Genomic DNA, 26,932 nt, shown 5'->3' on the forward strand with positions numbered 1-26,932 from the left:
CTTTTGAGGCCTGATCCAAAGCTCTTAAAATTCAGTGGAAAAACTGAGTCATTTCAGTATGCTTTGAATCAAGCCCTTGATTCCTTTTTCTGCAGTGCACTCTTTTCCCCCACCAAAAGGCTGATCTTCCTTTTGAACATAATTAAATATGCACAATAGTGTTCCACTTTACATAGTGTACATTATTTTACTTTCTCTGTGTGAATATTTATAACTAAACATTACTTTTATTTGGTTCATTTATTTTAAGAGGAACTATTTATAGGGGAGAAGTTTGGCACACACCAAGATGGGAAGAAATGCACAGTTTCACAGTGCTGAGTATCAGTATGTAAAATTTCTTTAGCTGAGTGCTTTACAAAAGCTAAACCCAGCAGAGCCAATAATGAATGGGATTACTACTAAGTCAGTACTGTAGTAATGATACATGATTTATACTTATGTGATGGAACTACTTTTAATACACTGTGACTTTGAGATACTTTCATTACTGCTCTAAATAAATAAGTTGTAATTCTTATGTTGCCTCCTGAATTTATACAGTAAGTTAATTAATGTTATGAATAATGAATAATTACTGCACATATGTTTCTGACAAGATCTCAAAATATTATATGGTGACATAATATTCTTATGGCCCAAGGCCATACATTTACAGTGTAGAGCATCTCAGTTAAATAGTAGTTGCAATGGAATTGGTTATGCCTAATGTAAAGAAAAGTGTGATGAACTGGAAAACAGTATTGTGTTAACTACAGTTAAAATCAATGCTAGCTAAGGCACAGTGGACCTCTGCAGCAGAAGTAATGTCTGATATTCAAACGTATCTGCAAACAAAACAATAAATGATTTTGACTAGATAGCAAATTATATAGATCGAATCTCCCAAATGCGATACATCCTGATGTATATTAATAAATTATTTTGCAGCCCCATTCTAAGATCTGTCAAAGAACATAACACAGTGTATGAGATGATGAAACTCATTCCTGACATCAGGGCTCAGCTTTCTAATGAAGAACTGAAGGAACTCAGCATGTGTACCATCAAGGAATACTGGGCAAAAGGAAGCACAGGTAGCAATGTATCTGTTGTAATGATTTTCTTATCTGGTTATAAAATACAAATAGATTGCTTTTCCAGGTGCTGAAACAGATATATTCTGTATCTTTGCATATATCGCAGTCTGTTAGGGATATGCTTCTGGGATGAGACACATTCTTGTCATTCTAAAAGACTGTGAAGGTGCTGTCAAGGGTAGATTAGTTATGCTTTGAGAGGAAAATAAATTTCCATATTAAAAAATTTTCTGGGAAAAGGTAGGGTTTTTTTTTTCATTTTTAGAGTGAATTTTAAGCACAATGTTTAAGTTCTAATCTTACTAGAAACCTACAAGGGTATTTGTTGTATCCTTCTGCAAGAAATCTGCTTCTAGCAGGACCTGCAGATTCTGAACAGTATTCAGTGACTACAAATCAGAAATACTAGCCAAGATTTTAAACAGAGACTAGTGATATTAGGTGCCTCAATATTTGGATGCCCAACCTGACCCTTTTCTAATCCTGCTCTATATTAGGAAACTGTTTTTATTCCTATAACTATATTGTAGTGAGAAATGTCATTCCTACTAATGATTCTCTCCAATCCTTGAGAAGTAAAAATTCCAGAAGACCTATTGTAATTTATATGATGGGAGACACTAATATAAAATCCCTGCAGATTAGACTTTTTAAAAGTTCATGAAGTTTTTCTTTTCAAAAACTTCTAATAGCTTCTTCCAAATTAGACCAACCTTGTGTTATAGCCATGTCATCAAGGCATGCTGTTTTGTATTGTACATCATCAGAATACCATCGCTTTGATGTATAACATTAAGTGCCATTGCTTTTATGATGGATAACACCAAGCGCCATTGCTCTGGTGATGGATAATACAAAGTGCCGCTGCTCTTATGATGTATTCTAGTGAGGGGACAGTCTTGCTGTAAAATACATTATGAAAGCAAATCACTCTGAGTTATCTATCGTCAGAGCAATGGTGCTTAATGTTATATAGCCTTATTGTGGCATGGATCTGATAATACATAAAATAAAATATAATGTCTTGGTCTGTATTCATTCCACAAAACAAGAGTGAGAGGAGAAAGCTTAATTAAAAAAAAATTGAGAGGTCCCTTTTGGGAGTGAGTAGAGGTGTGAAAATTAGAAGTAATTGGCTAATAAATATTTTGTTTAGCTGTCCTAAAATAAAGTAGTGATATATATATAAAGCATGCTATCTTTAGCTAGGTTAACTCTTTTGGCACATGCGTTCCTCAGACTACACACTGTACCAAAAAAAAAAAGAGAGGGAGAACAATTAAAAGTCATATCCTTCTGTAATACTGTTTGGTATATCATTGGTTAACAACAGGATTGTGCCAGTACAGGTCTAACAGTAGGCCTCAGTTTGATCCAACATATCCATTTATTCTTAATCGTTGCATTCCAATCGTCCTTTAAATGTTTGAAATAATGCATCTAAAGTGAATATGGAAATCAAAGCATAGAACTCAGAACCAAGCAGCTTACATTACAGCATTGCTGTGTAATTAACAGGCAGACTGAACTAGAATGTTTGCAGGCAGGAACTATATTTGCATAATGATGTAGAGATAATGAATAGGACAAATTTAAAGTCAAAGCTAGTGACTCAAATGATAGTCATGAAAATTGGCATCTTGATTCACTATACACATTTGAAAGAATCGAGGTCTTCACTGTGAATTACTGTACATATCTTGGTCACTGGGACATTCATGTTACTTTAGATTGGGTGCTCTATTGATTTTGCAACAGTTAATTCAAAATCACAATGTGGTGTAAAATGGTGGCTAAAATTGCTGATCACCAAACTGTGTATGAGATAAAAGCTAATCTTAATGACTCAGCCTGTCACATATTGCCTTAAAGACAAAGCTGCTTTGCATCAATGTGCAATCTTTTCCAGTTCTTTGAACATGGCTAAGCAACATTTTCAATCTAATCAGGTGCTATGACCCAAAAATAAACACTAAAATGATTTTATACTAAGTAAAACAGACTCGATACAATTAATACATGCCAGACATGTTTTTAATCTCAGATGATTATCTTTCAGAGAACAGTTCAGGAAAACCATTCTTTTTTCTTACACAGTCTAACAAATTCTATAACAAGGGATTCTACATTAATTTGCTTTCCCGGTATCTTTTTGGAAGTACTAAAGGTGCAACATTTTTTGATTTCTATCAGAGAACTTTGACATATATCAAGGGACCTGTACTGCATACATTAAATCAATGACACATCTCCCATTGACATCAGTGGGTGCTGTATAAAGCCCCAAAGACCTGTTAATGTATTGCTAACAGACCTGTTAACTTTCTAAGGGTTCACAACTATTGTGTTTTAATTGACTATTTTATTACACTTTTTTGTAATATCTCATCTGCTGTTCTGCATTAATCATACTTATAAAAAAATATAGCAATTGTGAGGTTATATGTCATTTACTGAGTAGATGGGTAAAAGAAAATAATGACCCCCAAAAGATTACCTTTGATTTTAACATTTGGTAATTCTATGTATTTTAAGGAATATAGACATATTATTTTTCAAATTTTGGTGTGTGCTTTGCACATACATGAAGAGAGATCTCTCGATGTCTCTTTCACCAAAGGGTTTGTAATTGTTACATTGTGATTAGGGTTTGCCTTGGTTTCAGTGGGAATATTTGTGGAGGTAGGCTTTGATCCTAGATAGACTCATGCATACACATAACTTTAAGCAGGTGAGTAGTCCAATGAGTTCAACATAAAGGTGGCAGGATCTGGGTTTATATTTGCAGTTACAAAATTAAGAGGTGTTAGGGGTACTAATCAAGAGAAGAACTAATATGAAAGGCCTTTGAGAATTTAGAAATGTATAACAAAATGAGGTTTGGCACTAGAAATATAGCATATTATTAACTCTTGTCAAAAATACTCCAAAACAAAGATATTCATATGGGACGGAGACACTGGAAAAGCAGTAATGCCAAAAGAGACTTATGAGGTGGTAGTCAACTAATTGAACACGAGCTTGCAGCAGGATATGATAATACAACTTTGGACTGTTAATGCAGTCACTTCATGTCTCAGGACAGAGTGTTGCCTTTCAGGTATTACCTAGAATACTGCATAGAAATATGGGCATCTTAATGTCACAGAGATGCTTACAAATTTAAGGGAATTTGGAGAAAAACAACAGAAATGATTCAGAGTTTGTGGGGATTGACTTATGAGGAAAGATTAAATGAACTGAATCATCTAAAAATATTTTAAGAATGTCAACACCAAAGAGGGTGAAAAATTGTGGTGCATGGGGGTTGAATTAGTGTAATGGATGGAACTGAACAAAGGGTATTTAGGACTGATTGAAATACACAGTTCTTGACAATGAGTGCTGGTGGGACTAATCTGCATTACAACTACAACTATGATGACATATCCAAATAGGGTGACCAGATGTCCTGATTTTATAGGGACAGTCCCGATATTTGGGGCTTTGTCTTATAGAGGTGCCTATTACCCCCCACCTCCGTCCCGATTTTTCACACTTGCTGTCTGGTCACCCTATATCCAAAGAGGCACGGTCAGCTTAATTGGTTACAAGTAACACAGTGTGGTTTATGTTCACACAGCAGCTTTTCTGCCATCAGTCATGTTTTCTCTCTGAACTTAGCAAATTGCTTAACTGTGTTTTAGTGAATGCCTTCTGGGACATGCTGCTCAGCTATTCCATAGAGTACTGACAGTGGCTAAGGACCATGGGAATTTTTAAAGAGCCCTGTGCTCCAACATAGACCCAGGATCTGAACCACGTGCCCCAAAGCTGCAGACTTAACTGAAAGCAACTTACAGAAGTGTTCCTGTCTTTAATACTCAGATGCCCAACTCCCAATGGGGTCCAAACCCCAAATAAATCAGTTTTATCCTGTATAAAGCTTATACAAGGTATAACACTGATGGAGAGATATGCACAGCTGTCCCCCCTGCCCCAGGTATTAATACATACTCTGGGTTAATTAATAAGTAAAAAGTGATTTTATGAAATACAGAAAGTAGGATTTAAGTGGTTTCAAGTAGTAGCAGACAGAACAAAGTGAATTCCCAAGTAAAGTAAAATAGAACATGCAAGTCTATGTCTAAGAAAACTGAATACAGATAAAACCTCACCAGTTCCAATGGCTTCCTTTTACAGACTAGTCTCCTTCTAGTCTGGGTCCAGCAATCACTCTCATCCCCTGTGGTTACTGTCCTTTGTTCCAGTCTCTTTCAGGTATCCTTGGGGGTGGAGAGGCTATCTCTTTAGCCGTTTGTTCCATTTAAGATTTTGGGAATTCTTGTTCGAAAAACTAAAAGTCCTCTGTCTCATGGGTCATAGTGCCCATTTTCAGCCAGAGAGGTCTTTCTGTTTCTTTATTTTACTGCATCCTTCAACTTCTGGAATTTGATGCTTGACATGGCAAAAAAACATGGAGTAACAGCTCTCTGAGGTTAGATACAGAGGAAAAATTTTGTTCATTTACATTGCCAGACAGAACTATGAGGAGGACAGACTACGGGGCAAGAAAATATTTTTCCCCTGGTGGGACAACTTTGTGGTTCTCTGAACTGGCAGCAAGTGCAGGGTCATCTGTGGATGACTTAACCCCCTCTTTACTTTCTTGCCCCACAAAACTACTCAGATGAGAACTGCTCCACATGTGGATAAGAGTAAACAAGTTCATGATGCAAGAAAATTAAATTAAAGAATTACAGCTTGTATAAGAAGAGACAGGTGGGAAAGGAACACTACTGTCTCAACCCAACAGGGACACTAGTGGTGTTTCTCTACCAACTGTGATTAATGGGGACCTAACCTACTCTTTACTGCATTGGGTGATAAAGCCGTATACAGACTATGGTGCTGGCAAACAATGCTTCATCTTCTGCTTCAGTGGTCCCAAAATGATTGTTGTGTGTGCTTTTGGGGGTACAAAAGTAGAAATGGAGAAGCCTAGAAGTGAAATGGCACAACCTAAATGCCTGTGAAACCCTAAAGTCATTGCAGCTTTCTGTGTACTCCATAACATCTATGCATTTAGTCCTCCAAATTGGCACACAGGCATTTAAAATAGGTATTTAGACATCCAGATGCTGATAGGAATCCCCAAATGTGAGAACTGGGTGCCTACCTTAACTTTATGCTTTGACCCAACTGGAGTCCTTTAACTTACCTTGGACTAAATTGAGATTGTTTAGTTGTTTAAAGTATGCTTTGTACCTGCACTTAGAGAAGTCTGATAGGTGCATTTCCTAAATTTACAAATTATAATAAATTACATTTAAAATACTTTTGATTTAATATTTATGTATAAAGTGTTAAATATTCTAAATATTTGAGCCCCCAAAGTTTTTGCTCTTAGATTGCATTAAGGGAGACTGCTTGTCAGTGCAATGAAACACTTAGTTTATAACCTCAATAAAAACAAGCATTTAAACATAATCAGGATTAAAATAATATATCTGTGCAATGATTCCCAGCATTATGATGTAGAGCTGCTGCTGTATGCTACCTGACTTAAATAAGAATGTCAGTCCTTAAATAAGAAGTAGCCCTATTGCTTGATTAGAATGTTCTACTGTCTAGGATGCTGTGACTATCTGTCAAAAACAGATGGACCAGTTATTCTTAGATAGCTGTAAAATAGCAGTAGCACAGTACTATACTGTGTAGGTTTCTTGACTTTTCCCTCATAGACAGACCCCTCTATGCACTTCACTTCTTGTTGTTTGATTTTTTTTTATTTGGTTTATTTTTTAAATGAGAGAATATTAGTTCTTTTGCAAACCACACACGGGTTATGGATATTCATACTCTAGATATTTTTCTAAGTTTGAATTATTTTTCTTTGTATATTTTTGTAAGTAATGTCTAGGAACTTTATTATTATTGCAAACAACACAAAGATCATGTTAAAATGAAGGGAGCCCAGTATATGTGTTAAACAATCTATAATAGACTGAGAAATGAAAGTCATGTTTTGTTTTTAATTTCAGTTGTTGGAAATCAAGGTTTCTATGCCATATTGAAAGGCTCTGCTAGACCTCAAGCAAGGTGTTACAAAAGAATGCTTGGAGAAGACTTTGATTCATCATGTGTAGCAATGTCACCTACTAGTCAAGCTACTATGTTTGGTTTTTCAGGCCGAACAATGGTAAGCTATGATAGAGATACTCTATTGAAATAATTAACAGTATAGAGAAAGCTAGTTAGGTTGTTTATATTGATACAAGAAGGAATTTTGGCAGTTCTTCAGGTACATAAAATAGCTCCTCCCCTTTGTTATACTTTGATGCACTCTGCTCAACTTACCTTTAAGCTCTTTTCTTTAGGGCAGGGAGTGGTCTTTTTAATTGTCTATAAAGTGCCATGCATTTTATATAAGTGAATATTATGTAACAATATAATTATATATGTAGATATACACATACAAAGAGAGAGTTCAGCACAGCCATAGACTTACTGTTTGCTTCTTAGCTGGTTGGCCTTGAGGAAAACAGACAGTACTCTGTTGGCTCCTGAAGCATAGATTTCAAAGTCTGTGGAGCAGTAAACCCCTGGTGGTCCAAATGTTGAGTACCCAAAGGGATAGGCTGTCCCCTTCGGGTAAACAAGATTGCACCGTACATAGGATGGTACACATACATGCACTAGCAAATACACACTTATAAACACTTCTGGAATTAATTCAGAAGTTACTGAGAGTACCAATATTATCCAATATTTTGAAAGATATTTTTCTATTCTAGATAGGTTACTAATTTCCAGTTGCTGACTGATGATTTCTGTTTTATAAATATTCATTTCTTTGCAATCAGCAAAGTACACAGAACTCATTTATTTTACTTTGTTGGTTATAATGTCATGGTGAATAGACAAATCTCCCAGAATAAAGTGATTAGGGTTCAGTGGTAGATCTAAGACTACAGTTGTGTTATTCCAGATGATGAAATTTCTGTCAAACTATTTAAATTTAGGACATTCCCAGGCAGGAGAGATCCTTAGTATAACAATGCCATCATGTATTGCTAGTTGCAATGTCAGATTATTTTTGACGAGGGCTCCAAATATACTATCTATTACATACAAAAAATACCTGATAAAATTGTTTAGGTTTGAAAGTCAAGCCCTTGAAGTTATAAAATGCCAGATTTTAGTTTGCCTGTGCAAACCTTAATTCTGCCCTGTTGTTCATAATCATTCTAATACAATCTTTAATTACATGATCACACACTATTTTTTCCATAGGACACCTGCCTCATTTAGTGCATAGAATATTTTATCATGGAAAATATTAGGCAACTTGTCTGCTGCTCACCTTATAATAATCCAGTTTCGTTTGTGTTAAATAAACTGAATGCATCGCATCTTTAAGCGGAGAGGGGAGGAGAATTTGGCTGGCTGGCCGAAGGAAGGGAACAGGGCTTTGTGGCTGGGGGTGGGGTGGAGAAGAGGAAAACTGCTGCAAAAGGTGATAAGGGGCCAACGTGGTGATGCTGACTCATCCCTTGGAAGGATGGAAGGATTTAAAAGGGGCTGCCCTCTGCATGAAGCCCCAGTTTACACAGAGCAGGCTGAGGCATCACCCACCTTCCCCTTTAGTTGTTAAAATACCAGGCTTGTTCAGGTCCTGCTGTGGGCAGTGCGCTAGCCACCTCTTTTTAGGGGGGGCTGGGAAAGAATTTTTCCCTCACCACCTGATTGGCCTAGATGGAGTTGGGGTTTTTTTGCCTTCCCCACAGTGGGTTCAGGAAGGACTTTCATGCGTGTCAAGGTAGGGTGTATGTCACAACTCATTATATAAGTGTGGGGCAGCCGTCCGGTGAAGGTACTCGATAGGGAAGGTACACAGTGACCGGATAAATGGCTTGGAAAAGGACTTAACAAGAGGTGTTCATTAAAGGAATGAAACAGGGTGGGGTTAGGGACTCCTATGATAGGTACAGTAGGGAGCCAACTCCTGTTTCTGATAGCCCACCTTCATCCTCCTATGGGGAGGTAGATGGGAATGTCCCAGCAATACACTGGCTGGGGGGACCTGGATGGAAAAAGAGGGGGAGCTGGTGGAAACCCTCCAGTTAATTATGGAATGAAGATGGGGTTACCTGCACTGCTAGGTTGTCTCATACATCTAATAATAAAGTTGCAGCCTGATTAATACCACATCAAATGTCTCCTGTCCTTCTTTCAGTATAGCCGGACAATGAATACTATGTGAGTGGCAGAATTTTTCATGTTTAAACATACCTTATTCTATACATCAGGTAATATTCACAACTCAGTTTCAGATGGTTCTGTGCTCTCTCAAAGTGGCCATGTCATAGAATCATAGAATATTAGGGTTGGATGAGACCTCAGGAGGTCATCTAGTCCAATCCCCTGCTCAAAGCAGGACCAACACCAACTAAATCATCCCAGCCAGGGCTTTGTCAAGTCGGGCCTTAAAAACCTCTAAGGATTCCACCACCTCCCTAGGTAACCCATTCCAGTGCTTCAGCACCCTCCTCGTGAAATAGTGTTTCCTAATATCCAACCTAGACCTCCCCCACAGCAACTTGAGATTATTGCTTCTTGTTCTGTCATCTGCCACCACTGAGAACAGCCGAGCTCCATCCTCTTTGGAACCCCCCTTCACGTAGTTGAAGGCTGCTATCAAATCCCCCCTCACTCTTCTCTTCTGCAGACTAAATAACTCCAGTTCTCTCAGCCTCTTCTCGTAAGTCATGTGCCCCAGCCCCCTAATCATTTTCGTTGCCCTCCACTGGACACTCTCCCATTTGTCCACATCCCTTCTATAATGGGGGGGACCAAAACTGGACGTAATACTATAAGTGTGGCTTCACCAGTGCCGAATAGAGGGGAATAATCACTTCCCTTAATAGGGATTATTAGGTGGTCATTAGGAGCTAAGGGCTTCATTTTCAGAGGTATTGAGCACTGACACACCAGTTTAAGTCAATGACAGCTGAGGGTGCTCAGCATGTTTGAGGCCCCAGCTATATATACACAGTGTGTTGGCAGATGCTCCATTTCAAGAATTTGTGTTGAAGATTTTTTTGGGACAGCTGACAATTCAAGCAATTAATTTCGATTACAAGTTGTAACAGGTAAACTTATCTCTTTTGTGTGTCTTGTGGCATAGTCTTGTTTTTTCATTAAAATATAATTTTGAGATGAGATGTGTTTCTATTTGTTTCTCAAAGTAACAAAATTGTTTAATCTTCCACATCATACACTGAGGAGAACTTTTTCAAAAGTGCTTTAAGAACTTAGATGTCTAAGTCCCATTGATTTTTCAAGGAGATTTAGGGGCTTTTGAAATTTTTACCCTAAATTTCTGCACAATTCCCTTTTTAATGAATTATTTGTTACTACAAGTTATAAAAACCATGCAATTACATGTGAAAGTTTAACCTCTCTTTTCTACCTATTTCACAAAAAGGAGCTAACTAGTTTAGGGCAAATTTGTCTTATAAAATGTTCTTCCCAAGTGACTAGTTGACAAGATTGCCTACCAGTTGTTCAGTATGCTTGTATGTGCGTTAGTGCAATGAGGTATTTAAATTTTCAAATCTAGAAGTTTGTTTAAGAAAAAAGTGATAGATCTTTTAATACAGCAGCATTTGGTTTTGCTATAATTGTATGCATGACCATGGAAGGTAAACTGAGTTAATTATACTGCAGTTATACTGTCAGTGTTGCGGGAATAATGTGAAAATTGTTTGTGAGAAAATTGGAATCTCCTGTCCTTCTTGCTGTATAGGTTGAATCATTCAGATTGGCAGGGAGAGGTTTGGGGAAGTTATTCGATTTTTTTGTGGATGGTCTTGTCACTTACAATCACTTACAAGAAGTTTACATCAGCCTGCTGGGATTGAGGCTGTTAGGTTTACCTTTCAAGCATTTTAAGTATATTTTCTCTCATATTGCTTGTCTCATCAAAACAAACAATGAATGAATTACAAATGCCTTCAGGATCTAGAGTTGATGCCTTGCAAAAAGGGGTCATTCAGAATTCCTTATGCCATCCCACTAGAATAAAATAACTGACCTTGAGCAGAATGGCAGGGAGGCAAGATCAATTCTCCCTTATTCTGTCCACTCTAAATTGAATCTTTCTGACAGATTGCCACAGGTGCGCCAACTGTTTTCTCAGAATATTAGGAAAAGACCCCTTTAACGTGTTTGGTGACAGTCCGGGCCTTTGTGTCACTGTAGGTAAAGTATTATGCTACTCACCCAATCCAACAATTGTACTTTGTTAATTATTTAAATGAGAATCATTGCTTATCCTTTAGGCAGTGCATTTTATGCATGGAGCCTCAGGATTGTCACTGTTTACTAAAAAGAAACTTCATTTGGCTATTATCAAGTGGATCAGAAGCTTATATAACGTCCCAATATAAATCTGAAACAAGTGTAACATGGACCATATAGAATGTGATAGCTTCCCACTGATCAGGATAGGGGTGTTTGTTCTCAGTCTGTTTTGTCACAGGTCTTTCCATTTCAGTGTATTTTCACCCAGAGTAACTTATCAAGAAGAAAGAAATATTTAGCACCCTACTCATTAGTATGGCCATTTGACTTCTGAGTAAAGGAACTGTTGCTGTCAGGAGTTTATGAACAACAGGAGAGAGACCATTTGTTCTAAAGTTCCCTTATTCATAAGCTAGACTCCCAGATGTATGGCTCACAAAACCAACATATTTATGTATAAAACTGGTTTGGTTGTCAGGCCTCTATTAAATAAAGCTATTGCTTCTGGTAACTACTTTGCTGAACTAATTTTAGAGTACTAGTTTCAATGTGTAGTGCAACAGACTTTTATCTAGTATTTGCTTTCCTTGCTACAGATTAACAGGGCCAGATTAGCCTTTTGTGGGCCTGGTGCCAAATATATTTGTGGGCCCCCATGGAGGCAATGGAGCATGGCACGGGGAGGTCAGTCCCCGGAGTGAGGAGCCAGCCAGAGGCAATGGGGCATGGCATGGCAGGAGTGGCCTCGCTCCGCCCAATGCGAGGGCACTATTTACAAACTGGCAGTTACCAGACGCACAGTGGCCTGCCCAGCCCTGTGCTGCCAGCATGCCCCTTCCCCTGAGGGGCAGGCCCATGCCACACCACACAGCCTCCCTCCCCCCCCCGCCCAGCACCCCCCAACTCACTATGGCTAGAGGCCCCCTGTACCCACTATGCCCAGTGCCTGCCCCCCCGACCCACCCACAAATGCACAGCACCCTGCACAACACCACCCCTGCCTACAGCCCCACCACAAGTGCCCAGCACCCCCACACACAGAACCCCCACTCCCTAGTGCCCCAACACACACAGATCTTCCCCATCCCTTCACAGCCCAGTACCCCCTCATACTGCCCACAGATCCACTCCCCTAACCCATGCCTCCCAGCCACGCTCACCAGCCATGCTGGGAGGCGACTGTGTCTGCCGGGCTGAGCCGGCAGCACAGCCAGGGCTGGTCCCAGGGCTGGGAATCGCTCCATCTCCTTGGGAGTGGCGCGATCAGCCAGGCCAGGACCTGCCCTGGCCAGGGTCCCTCGACGCACTTGCCTGGAGGGGACCAGTCAAGCCCTCCACACTGTCTTCACACACACACACACACACACACACACACACACACACACACACACACACACTCTCCTGGCTGAGACTGGCCAGGCTTCTGCACCAGTCCCAGGCGGCTCAGCTTCGGGGAGACACGTGGGCCCCCACAGGTGGTAGGAAGCAGAGACTGCCCAGAGCCGGAGGTGCACTGGGGTCTGGCCAGGGGGCTGAGAGGAGCAGGGGTGTGTGGGCAGGGGGCAGAGAGGAGCCCTCGGCCAGTTGGCAGGCAGGCCGAGAGGAGCCAGTGGTGGGCCAGGGGAGCCAGCAGGGTCTCGGGGCACAGTGCAAGCAGAATGGGCCGGGGCTCCTTCTGAACATGGGCCCGGCTCCATGGAGCCACTGTAAACCCGGCACTGCGGGTGGGCGCCTACCAACCCCCAAGATTTATGCTTGCAAGATGCATCCTTTTGAAGTAGAACATCATACATTTATGAAGTTATAAAGAAGCTTATCTCCTCTTGGAAACCTTTTGATATACACTTAATGCCTGTCTGTGCTTTTCAAGGTACTAATTGAATTTCTCTTTGTCAGTCAGCTTCAAAAATGTTGGAGATGGCTGTCATGGAAGGTTGTTTTTCTTAGCTGTAACTTAAGCATCCAGCTACAGTGTGTTATGCAGTATATTAAAGCACAGAGGAGATATTATTTCCCAACTTTGAATGCATACCAACTGATGCTACAAAACATGGCCCTAATGTTTAATAAAGATATTAAAACGTTTGATGATAATTTTTGCCTCTATAGCACCTTTCACCATAGGAACGTGAAGCCTTTTCATGTTTTAATGAAATTAGTCTCACAACATTCCTGTGAGGTATGTATTCCCTCCATTTTACAGATTGGTAAATGGAGACACACATAGGTTCTGGCCCAAAATAGACTCTAGTTTTGATTATACTGAATTTTGGGTGTCCAAACTTAGGGTATGACTACACTGGAGCTGGAAGGTGTGAATTCTAGCTCAGAGAGATATATCCACTCTAATTGTGATCGAGTTAACACACTAAAAATAGAAGCATAACTGTAGTCCCATGAGTGGTGGGAGGGGATAGCCACCTCATGTACTTACCTATGGTCTCAGATGGGATTGTACTGAGGGCCCCTTGCACCATTGTGACTACACTTCTATTTTTAGCACACTAGCTAAATCAGAGGTACCACAGATATGTCTCCTTTAGCTGGAGTTTACACCTCCCAGCTCCAATGGAGATATATATGAAACATATGTGGCCTGACTTTCAGAGAGGGGGATGGGCTCCTGACCAAACTCTCAGGTCAGGACTCCCTCCCCCAAAGTCCAATGGCTGTTTCCTTTGTCTTCTCAGGTGCAAAGAATGAAATGGGTGAGAGAGAGGGTGGGTGTTTGCCACTACTTTTTATAGCTTTAGTCCCTCTTTGAAAAAAGCATTTTCAGTTGAGAACTGAGACAGGGTTTGGTGGAGGAAGGAGACCTCATGCTGTTTGCTAAGACACAGATCTCTTTGTCCAAGCCCCCCTTTCTTGCTAAGAATGGCCACTTGATAGGTGATGTCCCATCAGCTTTATTGACACCTGGCTGGGGCATCAGCTTGCCCTTTGTCTTTGAGAAACTGGTTTAGCCATTCCCCAGACTCCAGAAACCCACTCCAGTCATGAATCATAGAATATCAGGGTTGGAAGGGATCTCAGGAGGTCATCTAGTCCAACCCCCTGTGCAAAGCAGGACCAATCCCCAACTAAATCATCCCAGCCAGGGCTTTCAGCTTACGTTCATAACTTTACACATAATGTGGCTACCTGCATTTTACCATGATATTATTAATGTGCAGGTTACAGGTTTTCAAATGATACTTTGCAAAGCATGCCTTGTACAAAGATTATTATAATAGCATGTAGGGTGTGAATACAGGGGAGCATTCCATCACCTCCACCCCACCCCGAGGCCAAGGTCCCTAGTTCCTTTTGTTTGGATTTTTTGTTCTCATCCTACCATGTGCTCTGAGCTGCATACTCAGCTGATGGGAGTCCACTTGCATGACTCATCTTCATGGGGAGGAGAGCAGAACAACAACAAGAGTCTTTAGTCTTTTTGCTGACCATTTCTCAGGCCAGATGTAGGGAGTTTCCAGTTGTAAGATCCACCCACAGCCTGTATCAATGGGGCTCTTCTTTGGGAAGGGGTGTAATGATTTCTGTAGAAGAGTTTCTCTTCATGCTAATTAATGTCCCTCTCCTGTATGGCCTTTCATACAGTGACAATACTGCTGCTCAAATATTACATTGTAATATGGGACACAGATCAGTAAGATTAATTCATTCAGCAACTCATAAGCATTCAATAGAGTCTAAACTTTCTTATAATTCTAATATCTATTTTATCAATATTAACCCACAAGTGAGCCAGACAGATTACAACTGTGTACCTATTAGTCCCATTTGATACATGGGAACCTTGGCATGAACTGGTGCTCGGTCTGCTAGTGTCACAGAGGCATCCTTTATATAGAAGGTTTCAGGTAGAGTATCTTTAATGCCCTATATATTTAGAAATGTTAATTCTTGTGTGCATTTCTAAGGGGTGTCGGATCTGTGAGAGGAACGAAATATCCTGCAGATATTCAAAATGATGCAAAAGAAATTTCTTGAGCTTTGCTCAAAAGCAAAACTGAGCCAAGCCAGTGAGTTCATTGTTGAGTATTTATTTATATTACAATAGCACCTGAGACCACAAATTAGTTTGGGGTCATATTGTGCTAGGTGCTGTACAAACACAGTGTGAGGCAGCCCCTACCCTGATCATCTTACAGTCTATATAGATGAGACAGGCAAAAGGTGGGAAGAAGGATGTATTGTTATATCCATTTCTGAGAACTGAGGCAGAGAGAGAGAGTGCATGATTTGCCCAAATTTGCCCAGAAACTCTATAGCAGAGCCTGGAATTGAACCTTGATCTTGTGAGGTGCAGTCTAGTGCCTTAACCATCATCCCTCCTCTCTTATGAATCTTTCATGTTTCCTGTTTAAAATAAAAAAACATAAATCCATCTGCAGCACGGATGGAGAGGAAGGCTTTGCATGCTAAACCTGGCCCAGGTTTGCATGGTGAAACTTTCAGTGAAGCCTGGGCTGAGTTTTAGATTCATTATGACTTAAGAAAAATATATTTGGTTTTATTATTCAAGGGTTTGCATAGTTTTACTCTCTATAGTTATGGCAGTCCCTATTGACTGAAGGCATGCAAATTCTAAGTTTAAGAAAAGCAACAGAACTAGAATATGGAGTCCAAAACTGATGAATTTCTGTTTCTTCACATTCCTCCTTATAGCTTAAAAAGAGCAGAATGTCTTTTTCTGGTGCTTTTAATGTTAAAGGGGGAAAAAGTCCCTACATTGGGAATATCATGAGTTTCAGCCTGAAGCAAATACTTCCAACCAAGTTATGACCTCCTGAAAATAGATGTTTATAATAGAAATGCTAATAGAGCCTTTATGCAGAAATACACTTGAAAGAAGAGAACATTTATACAAAAAAATTTCTTTGCCTTGTCATTTTCAGTATTCCTTTAGCTATTATTTAAGACATTCATGTCTGAATAAGAACTCTTTCTTTCCCAGCCTCCTTATCCTGCAGAGAAATGGGAGTTCTGTGTCAAAATCTGTCATAAAAATGAGCGTGAAATCACCAACTTGGCATTATTACTTCACTGAAAGTTTAAGATCTGATCCTGTGGGCTGTCGAATGCCTCAGTTCCTATTGACTTTGCTGGTAGTTGAGGGCACTCGAAATCTCAGTGGATTGGGTCCTTCAGTAGGAAAAGACGATGAACTGGGAAAAAGCAAACCCATCTTTGAACAAAAACATTATCAATAATGAAAATGTGACCAGAAAACCACTATGGAAAAGCAACTGAAATGTAAATAGGTTTATGAAGAATAAAAATAATAAAGTATACCATATGGAAGTCACTCTGACTACCCAACAGCCTGTATATTGTAAGCCATAATCACTTTCAGTTGCTTTTGTCTTATGAACGGTTTTGAACAAGTGCCGTGATTAAATAATAGGCCCTATTTATATAGAAATATCATTCATAAATAAGAAAGCTCCACATTTTTCTATTTTATCTGCAAAAATGCAAACTGATAATGAAATGCTGATTGTTCTTGGGATTCTGTCTGTTTAAACCACAGGTTTTTGTTATTGCCCATATGGCACAATTTTTAAATAGTGTCAAAAATGCTGCTTCATATTCAAATGCAACATGCATCAAATGATTAGAAATATGTAAATTGATCTTATCTCTCTGACACTTTGCATTGGTATTTTGGGATAAAATGGTTGAACCATACTTAACTAATACGTGGAATTTTCTGTTTGAAACTGATGTTGTTGAAGTTCATTTCCAGTTGTGAGTTTTTAAAATCAGGGTACCGATTTTTACAGGCAACAAAATAAATTTCACACTCCAGTTACTGAAGGGGAAGCCAGTTATTGAACAGCTAGAGTTTTACAGTTTTAATATTCAACATTTCTGATAGTGCCAAGTAAGGACAGACCTTTGGCCTGTTCTTTCCTGTAATGTTAGAAAATGATGCCACAAAGTCTGAACTTGCATATGTCTCTGTTAAACTGGATATATCTTTTGCATATGTCTCTGTTAAACTGGATATATCTTTTAAGATCTTCAATCTAAGCAGGTTGTAAGCTTGGAGCAAAATTATTGAGGAATCTGCCATTAATTTCTTCTTTCTGATATCTGCACATTCAGCACTAGTAACTCACATATATATCACGGATAGATTTCTAATTTCAGCAACACATTATAGGCTTATCATCAATTTGAATAAAATTAAAGTGAATGAGGGGCCATTGAGGATATAATTTTAATACATCAGCCAAGATAAAGAGTAAATTGAAGCCCCATCTATGTTATGGCATTGGGACAAATATCATGTTTGCACCTGCTGAGTAACTGGAAAATTGTTTCCATATCATAGGGGGCACATTCATCCTAACTTAAAAGATTCACACAAGACTGCACCATCAAACCTCCAGTATGGCTCTCTGCATAGGTTCTGGGTGGAGTAGCTATGAATGGGTCCCTTTGTCTGCTTTGTTCCACATACTATGGAGGAGCAATTAGTGCCATCTCTGATGTGGCTGCAATGGATGGAGCCATTGGAAGTGAGCCACAGATGCATTCAGTAGCTAAAGAGCCCACATAGGTGGCTTGGAGGAACTCTGAACAGGTATTCTAGCCTGAAGTCTGACATAGCAGCTATGGAGGGTCAGAAATATAGCTCAACAGCCAGCCTCTGGGGTGGGCAGATTGGTTTCTGCCCCTCAGAACCCTCAGAGTTCCCTTCACAGAGCCTAACTACTCAGGGTTTGTGTAAAGGTAGGGAGTACACTTCACCTACAGTAATTTGGAAGGGGGAGTGTGTGTACATGTGTATTTATATGTGTGTGTGTGTGTGTGTGTATATATATATATAATTTCTGTACTTGATGACAGCACTGCTTCTAGTAGTCTGAAGAAGTGATTCCAGTACTTCTCAGTGTTTGAGAATGTGGGATACAATAACACTTACGTTAAAGAACTCTCCAGTTTCTGTTTGTGGTATTTTGTGCTCTATTGTGCACATTAATTAAATGATGGACAGACTCTCCAGCTACATGGTGCCTAAATGTGCCTGCTATAAGATAAAGGCACATTAGGAAGAAAGGGGAGGAAAGTAATTTCCAGGAAGCACTGTAAATCTGTTAGCCACAGGCAATATTGAATACAACAATGAAACCTGACAACAAATCCATTAACTGGAGGAGAGCAGATCTTAGAACATTAAATTATTGAGTGGTTCTGCCTTTGGATAAGCTCTGTTAATTTTAAAAGTTTATAACTTTTTGTGCATTCTAAACATTTATAAAAATATACAAATTTGCTCATGCCTGTATTTGGAGACAGCGTATCTTTGTCATAATTTTTCTTTTAAATTAAAAATATGTCTATACGTGCAGCGCTGCAGCAACGCAGCTGTACCAATACAGCTGGGCCAGTGCAGCACATCTAGCAAAGATGCTCTATGCTGATGGAAGAGAGCTCTTCTGTCGATATAAAAAATATACCTCTGCAAGTGGCATAAGCTATGTTGGTGGGAGAAGCACTCCCGCTGACATAGTGCTGTGCACACAAATGCATATGTCACTCAGGAGGGTGAAATATTCACCCCCTGAGTGATATACATTTTGCCAACATAGGCTGTAGTGTAGACATAACCTTAGTTTGTTTTTAGATTCCACCAAATGGGTATAGGAGTGGTCAGTTTGCTATTGTACACTTGGGAACAAATTCTGCCCTCTCTCCTGCTGGTATGGAGGTCCTCTGTGGACAGTAAAACTGGTGGAATTCTGCATGCTAGGGAGCAGAATGCAAGGAACCCTGTGTCCTACCTTGGTATGAGGGGGTCTACTCCTGCACTGCTGGGGAAAGAGACCTGGGCAAGCTAAGCGGAGGTGGACAAGGGAAGGAGTAGAGATGAGGTTGGTGGATCCGCAACCATGTAGATATGTAACACAGACAGACCCTGGTCATAAACAGGCAGGACCGAACCTGGGGCCTCTGGAGCTTAGGACATGAGCCTCTACTGCATGAATAAACTGTTAGCTAAGACTGTAGAGCAGACTCATTTTATCGCTCTCTCTCTCTCTCAATGGTCTCAGTGCCACTAGATGGGACAGAGCACCACACCCAGAAGGTGTGTGGGTTATAGATACAGCAGCCAAATCCTTCCAGCAGATGTGAAGTGCAATGACCATAGGGGCAGCTGCATCGCTAGGATTATGGGAATGGCTGTAGAGCAGCCTGTAGGGGAGGATTCTTCTTTCAGGGGCATTCCCTGAGCCAAGTCTATGTACTCCAGCTTGGTGTGGGGAGACAAAGAGGGCCCTTGGACCCCAGTTCAGCAAACAACATGCCTGTTATTGAAGCCTGGTGTAGAGTTTGCTGAAATGTGTTCTTAGGACTCCGTTTGAAAATGAGGCATGCATCACCAAGTATCTTGAAAAAATCCTTGCAGTTTTTTCCTGCTTACATGGGGAAGCACGCCAATGGAAGTGAATTTGGAAATGAGCCTTTAGCATAGTTACTGTTGTTTACAATATTTTTTTTAAATAATGAAATTGTTGGTGTACATTTAATCTTTTTACTGCAGTTCCATTATAAAAGTCATAACAAGGGGGAAGTTTATTGGTGTATATTAAATCTGTTTACTGATGTTCCTTTAATAAAGATATAAAAATAAAAGGGGAGAATGTCACTGACTAATATTCAATAATTTTTACTGATATCTTAGAAAAAAAATCAAAACAAGAGGCAGAATTCATGGCCATTGTGCTGCATCTGTTTGATCGTTTCCCAAACCTGTCCACCACCCAAAGAAGAAATCGGTCATTTTCCTGTTATTAAGCAAATTCATTAAAAACGTAAATATCTTGTGTAATTACTGCTTCTTTTATATTGTATTTGTTTATCCCTATTTTAAAATATAAAAAGTAGAGAATATATAAAATTTTTAGTGGATAAAAAGTAAGGATTTAATATATGCATATATAAGTATAGCAGTGGGTGTTAATAAAAAATTGTGGTTTTCTTTAAGTTTTCAGTGATAAGTAATGAGAGCTTCATTTTCTTCAAATATATTTTGTTAAATCTTTGAAGACTATGAATCAAATTCCTTTGCCATAGATGTTAGATTATTTTATTTGAGGTTTGTATTTAATTACTGTTTGATGGTATTTTTAATAATAAATGGTATACTTGATAACAAATATGACAAGTTTTCCCTTCTCATAATTATTACTACTGTACTTAGAAAGATAATGCTGTCATGGAGCAATAGGGGTGTGCCCTGCTTTAGACGTTTGAGGTAAGCACTGTCATTTTTTTTTTTTTAAGAAGTCACCTCAGTAGCAGATGTTTTAGTGTGATTATGCTGAGGAAGAAAAGGCAAAGGGCTCCAGAGGACCTCCAACCAAATAAATTAATTATGATATGCTGTAGCTAGTACTACTCTCATTGACGCCAGTGGAGCTCATCTCTTGCCTGAAATAGGCATAGGATCAGAATCATAATGTACTTGGCTAAAATGTTTTGGTTTTGAAAGTTTCTGAAATGTTAACGTTTTGAAGTTTTTGAACAAAACAGATTTTGAACATTTTCATGGATTTCTTTTTACCAAAAAAATCAGTTGAAAAAATTTCACTTTTTTCACATCCCCCCAATTTTTCTCCTCCCCGCTTTTCATGGTGGTACTGGTGAAGGACGGGGTCAGAAGGAGAAAACAACAAAAAATAAAACGTGAAACTTTTTTGGATTTTCAGCAAACAGAGAAAAACACAATTTCAAAATATTAAAAATGTTCATGTAATTTTAGCTCCTGAAACAGGTTGTTTTCTGAAGGAACATTTGTTCAAAAATGTTTGACCAGCTCTAATAGGGCTTGACCCTTCTCTGTGGAAGGCAATGGAAGGAGGATCAAACCCACACTCAGGATGTGAAACCAGGACTGTCAGTTAACTACTTCAGATGTGGAGCATTATAAAACATTTCTCTTCCATGCATGCAAGAGAAATAAAATGAAAAGAGATCAGATTGACTAACCTTTATTATTCCTATAAAAAAGCTCATTTCCCTGATGAAGTGAAAAGATCCTTCCAGCTATTTACTGTCGAGTTTTAGCCTACATAAGTTTCTTTGCAGACTGCATCATGTATGTGTGACATTGAACTCCATATGTTTTATGGAAATATGCTTATGAGTGTGAATATGATGTAACTGGAATATGTTTTAAGCAAAAGGTCTCTTGTAAGGTATCATAACAAAGGTTATAATCTACTGAATATATTCCTCCTATTTGTATGCATGTATCATTCTTGTATCTGAAGCTAGAAATATGAAGTATAACTCTGAGGTCCTATTATAATTATGCAACGTGTGGGCCATTAATGGTGGTTTAGAATCTTGATGGCTCCCATTGACTAGGACAATTGGTTGTAAATGGTTTATTTACTTGCAAACCTTCCTGTGTACATGTGGGCCAACCCAGGAAGAATGGAGACTGTGTCACATGATACTGGAATCTATCTTAATCCTTGTACTTTTCCATTGATGAGGCAGGGGTGGGGACAAGCACAGACAAAATATTCCCACCTTGCGCCAAAGCTATAAAAGGAGGTGGAGCTGGACAAAGAGGGCTGCCAGTCATGAGAAAACCCCTGCTTACCACCTGAGTTCTGCTGGAACTAACAAGGACTGTACCAGGGGAAAGGATTGGGCTCAGACTAGGAAGGAATCTAGTCTGTGAAAGAAGCTTATTGGAACATCTTTGAGGGTGAGATATTATCTGTAATCAGTCTCTTAATGTATTAGGCTTAGACTTGCATGTTTTTGCTATATTTTGCTTGGTGACTTACTTTGTTCTGTCTGTTATTACTTGAAACCACTTAAATCCTACTTTTTATACTTAATAAAATCATTTTTGTTTATTAATAAACCCAGAGTAAGTGATTAATACCTGGGGGAGCAAACAGCTGTGCATATATCTCTATCAGTGTTATAGAGGGCGGACAATTTATGACTTTACCCTGTATAAGCTTTATACAGAGTAAATGGATTTATTTGGGGTTTGGATCCCATTGGAAACTGGGTGTCTGGGTGCTGGAGTTAGGTAATCTGCTAAACTGTTTTCAGTTTAATCTGCAGTTTTGGGGGCGTGGACCAAACCCTGGGTCTGTGTTGCAGCAGACTAGCGTCTCTGGCTCAACAAGACAGGGTTTAGGAAGTCCCAAGCTGGCAAGGAAAATGGGCTCAAATGTAATTTCAGCACATCAGGTGACAGTCCCAAGGGGATCTCTGTGACTGAACCCATCACAATATGGTCCTTTCCAAAATATTCATTTGGAAACCTGTTCTCATAGTCAAAACATTGGCTGTTCCTCATATACAGCAGCTCATTCACCCCCCATGATTATTGAAAGCAGTAAATCAAAATAAAGGGGCCTAATCCTAATTAGGGAACAACCAGGAACATGAGGAAATCTTAATATGTCTGTATGTATATGTTTCTGAGTACAGCAATTCTTCCACACTTTAAGAACTGGTAAATGGGGACTAAAGGGAGCTCTGCCCTCACCTCCGGCACAGAATCATGCCAAGTGCCATGGCTCTGCTCCATGAGGGGGAAGTCATAGAGTGGCTGTACAGGGGGCATTCACAACTTCCACAGTCACAATTTTCTCTGCAGCAGCTCAGAGGCATGATATAGGAGAAGGAGCTAGGGTATTAGAGGATGGCCTGGTGCTTAGCCTGGAAAACAGGAGACCAGGTTCAGTTCCATGCTGCACTACAGACTTCTTGTATGGCTTTGGGTAAGTCACTTGTGCCCAGATCCTCAAAGGTATTTACGTTTTTGAAATCAATGGAGATTGTGCCTTTGAGAATCTGTGTGGAGCTCTCCCTTTGGGGATAACAGTTTATAACCTCTACTTCTTAGAGAGGTTGTGAGGATAAATACATTAAAGATTGAGGTGCTCCCATACTATGGTAAAAGGGGTCACATAAGTACCTCTGCTAGACAGATGACCAGTGGTTCAGTGACTGTGTGGATTGGGTACATGCATGACCGTTGTTTCAGCCAACACCCAAAAGCATTAGTGCTGTGCCCCCTGAAAGGGAGGGAATGTGCCAAACCCCAGGAAAAGGGAGTATTTTAGTAAGAATCAAGTGTAAGTAAAAGACTTTTTTTACTGAAATATTAATCATTTGTGGTTGGCTCCTATGAGGTGCCGAACATGCTAATCTTCCATTACTTCTTTGGGATTTAGGACGTTCAGGTTTAGAGCCCCAAATCTTGGGAGGTAGGCACATAAAAACCTTTGAAGGGCTTGGCCTCAATGTCTTGAGGAGATGCTCACCACCTTACAAGGATCAGACCATGATTACGTATGTGTTAAACATACAAGTGATGCTTGAGCCATTTAATAGGTGTGTGACAACAGAAAATAAATCTTAACATGCTAAACAGCAGTTGAAACTGCATCCTTGAATTAGCAAGTTAGCCTATGATAAGGGTCAGTAGCTGGATGTTTACAACCTCTCTCAGGTCACAATTTAGCTATGATTATGAGAATAACAATATACATTCATTAAGCACTTCAGATGGTCAAACAAATATTTAATTAATCTCTGAGCTGATGCTGTCAAATTTTCGTACATAAAAGACCAATTTTATCCCAGGTGTTTCTCTCAATCTTTTTTCTAGGGGTCTCAGGTTTTTTAGAAAGAAGGTGTCAGCTGATAACAGAGTTATTGAGAACAGCGGATAGATTCTGCATTATTTTAGACTTTTTCAGGAGTTGATGCAGTTTTCCTCCTTTTGGTCATGGGCATGAGGAATTTTTCACATTTGAAAGGTCTCTGAATCTTCTGGATCTCTGACTTTGAACAAAACTGAGGAAATTCAGAATTTTTTATGGAAAATGGTAATATTGTCAGGAGATTCCAGAATCTGCATGGTTGATATACTGCACTGGAAAAAAGTTCAATATACAATTCTCTGCTTTGAAGCCTTGACTTTTGGAAGCCAGACAAAAGTTGCAAAGTACAGGATAGTGAGCCATAAGTAAAATAGTTAAGTGGAGCTACAGAAAAATATCGGCTTACCCATATACCCAGGGTTACAATGATCCATCATGATTTTGTGTCATTCTTTTGAAGGACTGCTTAGGTAATAAATATGGTTTGTATCATAGTGCCAGAATTTGAGTGCTTTCATTACTGCAGTGTAATTTTAGCAGTTTGAAGACTAGAAGTTCTATGATATGAAAATATGTTGGGTAGAAAGAAGGGCAGGTAACAAAGTACTGCATCTGTACCACTGATAGAGTGTTAGAACTGAGCAAATAATTTCCAACTGAGAATTTAGTCCATTAATTTAGCTTCTTTCTTTACTCATTAGCAGATTGTGATTCCCAGTTTTTTATTTTATTTTATTTTATTTGTGAGTAGTTTAGACTTTGGTTTGGTTGTACTCCATTTATTGTAAGCATTTGATACTCAGTATTCAAACTTACATTGTATAGGTTTAGAGGGGTAGCCGTGTTACTCTGTATCAGCAAAAACAATGAGGAGTCCTTGTGGCACCTTAGAGACTAACAATAGCATCAGCTGAGAGGTTAATTAAAGGTTAATTTGACCATCTGAAGTGCTTAATGAGTGTATATTGTTACTCTCATAACCATAGCTAAATTGAGATGTGAAAAGGGGTTGTAAACATCCAGCTACTGACCTTTATCATAGGCTAACTAAATGTATCTGATGAAGTGGGTTATAGCCCACGAAAGCTTATGCTCAAATAAATTTGTTAGTCTCTAAGGTGTCACAAGGACTCCTCGTTGTTTTTACTGTAAAGGTTAATTTTGATTGGTCACATAAGTCACATGGTATTGTTCTTTTTAATTTGATAAACATAACTCCTGTAATTGAGGAGAGGGATTGAAGAAACCACTGGGGATTTTAATCTCTTCAGAGGCAATACGGTAGAAATTTAGGGAGAGGTAAACAGAAATAGGGAATTTTAAAAATTGTTGAGACCTTTTTCTTTCTGGCTCACCAATGCCTCAGTCTTAAAAAAAAGTATTGATTTTTCAATTATGAAAGATTTATTGAATAGAAATGAAATTTTCTTTCATAACACCCATATAAAGTTAGCATGTGTGCGTTCACGGTCCTGGCTGCAATCAGACCAGTCACATCGTTGTCTAGGTCCTTAGAGCCTGATTCTGAAACATTTAAGTCAAAGAGAGTTTTGCTATTGACTTGAATGGGGAGCAGGATTGACTTGAATGTGAGCTTTAATTTCCTTTATGGCAGGGGTGCTGGAGAGGAGTTTGTTAACTGTGGCTAAATCTGCGAGTCTTTCCTGGAAGTCACGGATTCCATGACTTTGTGACCTCTGATGTCTGCAGCAGCCAGGGCTGGTTCAGGGGCTGCACTAGTGGGAGTCCCGGGCCGCATGCTGTGGCCCGCCCCCTCCCTGCACCAGTGGGGGCCCAGGCCATCTCTCCCAGCACCCAGAGCACCCCCGGACCACCTCCCCCAGAGCACCCACAGACCCCTGCCCAAGTTTTAGTTAGGGGTATACAGTAAAAGTCATGGACAGGTCATGGGCTGTGAATTTTTGTGAATTTTACTAAAAATACCCGTGAGTAAAACGTAGCCTGAACCATGGCCCTCAGCTACCTGAACAAGCAGCATCCCATCCCATATAAAATGTACCTGTTCTGGGACAAATATTCGAACATGCCCATTTGAAATTTGCTTTTCACAAGCTAAAGTGCTGTAACATTTGTGGGAATCAAACACAAAAGGGATGTAAGCATGTCAAAGTGAGCTAATATTTATATTCAAGTGAATGTGCTGAGGAATTTGTTTCTCAGTATTCTCCCAGCTCTGGTGGACATGGATCCTAATGTTTATAAACTTCTGAGTCTATAAGCCTCAACATATGTGGTTGAAGGAATATTAAGGTGTTGCAGTTTAGTGTGAACATAGCACTGAAAGTAGAGAAGGCAGTGATGTGAATATTGTTTACCAAAACCACTTGTTACTGAAGCATTATTGTTAAATATAAAGACAGCAAATAGAATAGAAGATTGTGAATAATACAGTCTAAATTTCTGAGACCATTTTATCTATTTCACAGCATTGCAATAACACTGACAGTACTTAAATTCCCAGTTTGCTGTAATTATGGATGTTTGATGACCTAGTACTCCATTTAATTAACACTTCAAAGCAAGTTACTTTGAAGACTATTGTACAAACATGTAAAGAAAAGTTATCTTTGTTATACTACAATGTTACAACCATTGTTTGCAAAAGCAAAGCTTACTAGGATTTAAAAAGGATTATCTATGACAGGCCGTCTTGCAGGGAAAAATACATGATCTGTCTTATCTAATAAAGATAGATGAAGGCTTTTCTACTTATTGGAGCTGAGGTTCTGCAAAGTTCTGAGCACCCTCTTCTCCAGCAGAACTCAGAGTTGTAGGTGCAGGATCAGGTGCCGTCTGTGGATTCAAATCAATTTGTACATTTCTCTTTCCAATTATTTCAAAATGCATGCGAGTGTTATGCTGAGGAAATACAGAGTTATGTTAGTGCTA

The 26,932-nt window shown here is 39.4% G+C and overlaps 1 protein-coding gene across 1 annotated transcript in view; it reads left to right on the plus strand.

Moving 5' to 3' along the window:
* The window catches only part of CNBD1 (cyclic nucleotide binding domain containing 1), a 291,357-nt gene that overhangs the window by 165,755 nt on the left and 98,670 nt on the right, over positions 1-26,932 (plus strand). Inside the window, exons 4-5 of the mRNA XM_034759583.1 lie at positions 931-1,076; positions 7,103-7,260. Coding sequence (XP_034615474.1) covers positions 931-1,076; positions 7,103-7,260 — 304 coding nt within the window. The remainder of the gene's footprint in view (positions 1-930; positions 1,077-7,102; positions 7,261-26,932) is intronic.

This window comes from Trachemys scripta, chromosome 2, assembly GCF_013100865.1.
Source record: "Trachemys scripta elegans isolate TJP31775 chromosome 2, CAS_Tse_1.0, whole genome shotgun sequence".
NCBI classification, from domain to species: domain Eukaryota; kingdom Metazoa; phylum Chordata; order Testudines; family Emydidae; genus Trachemys; species Trachemys scripta.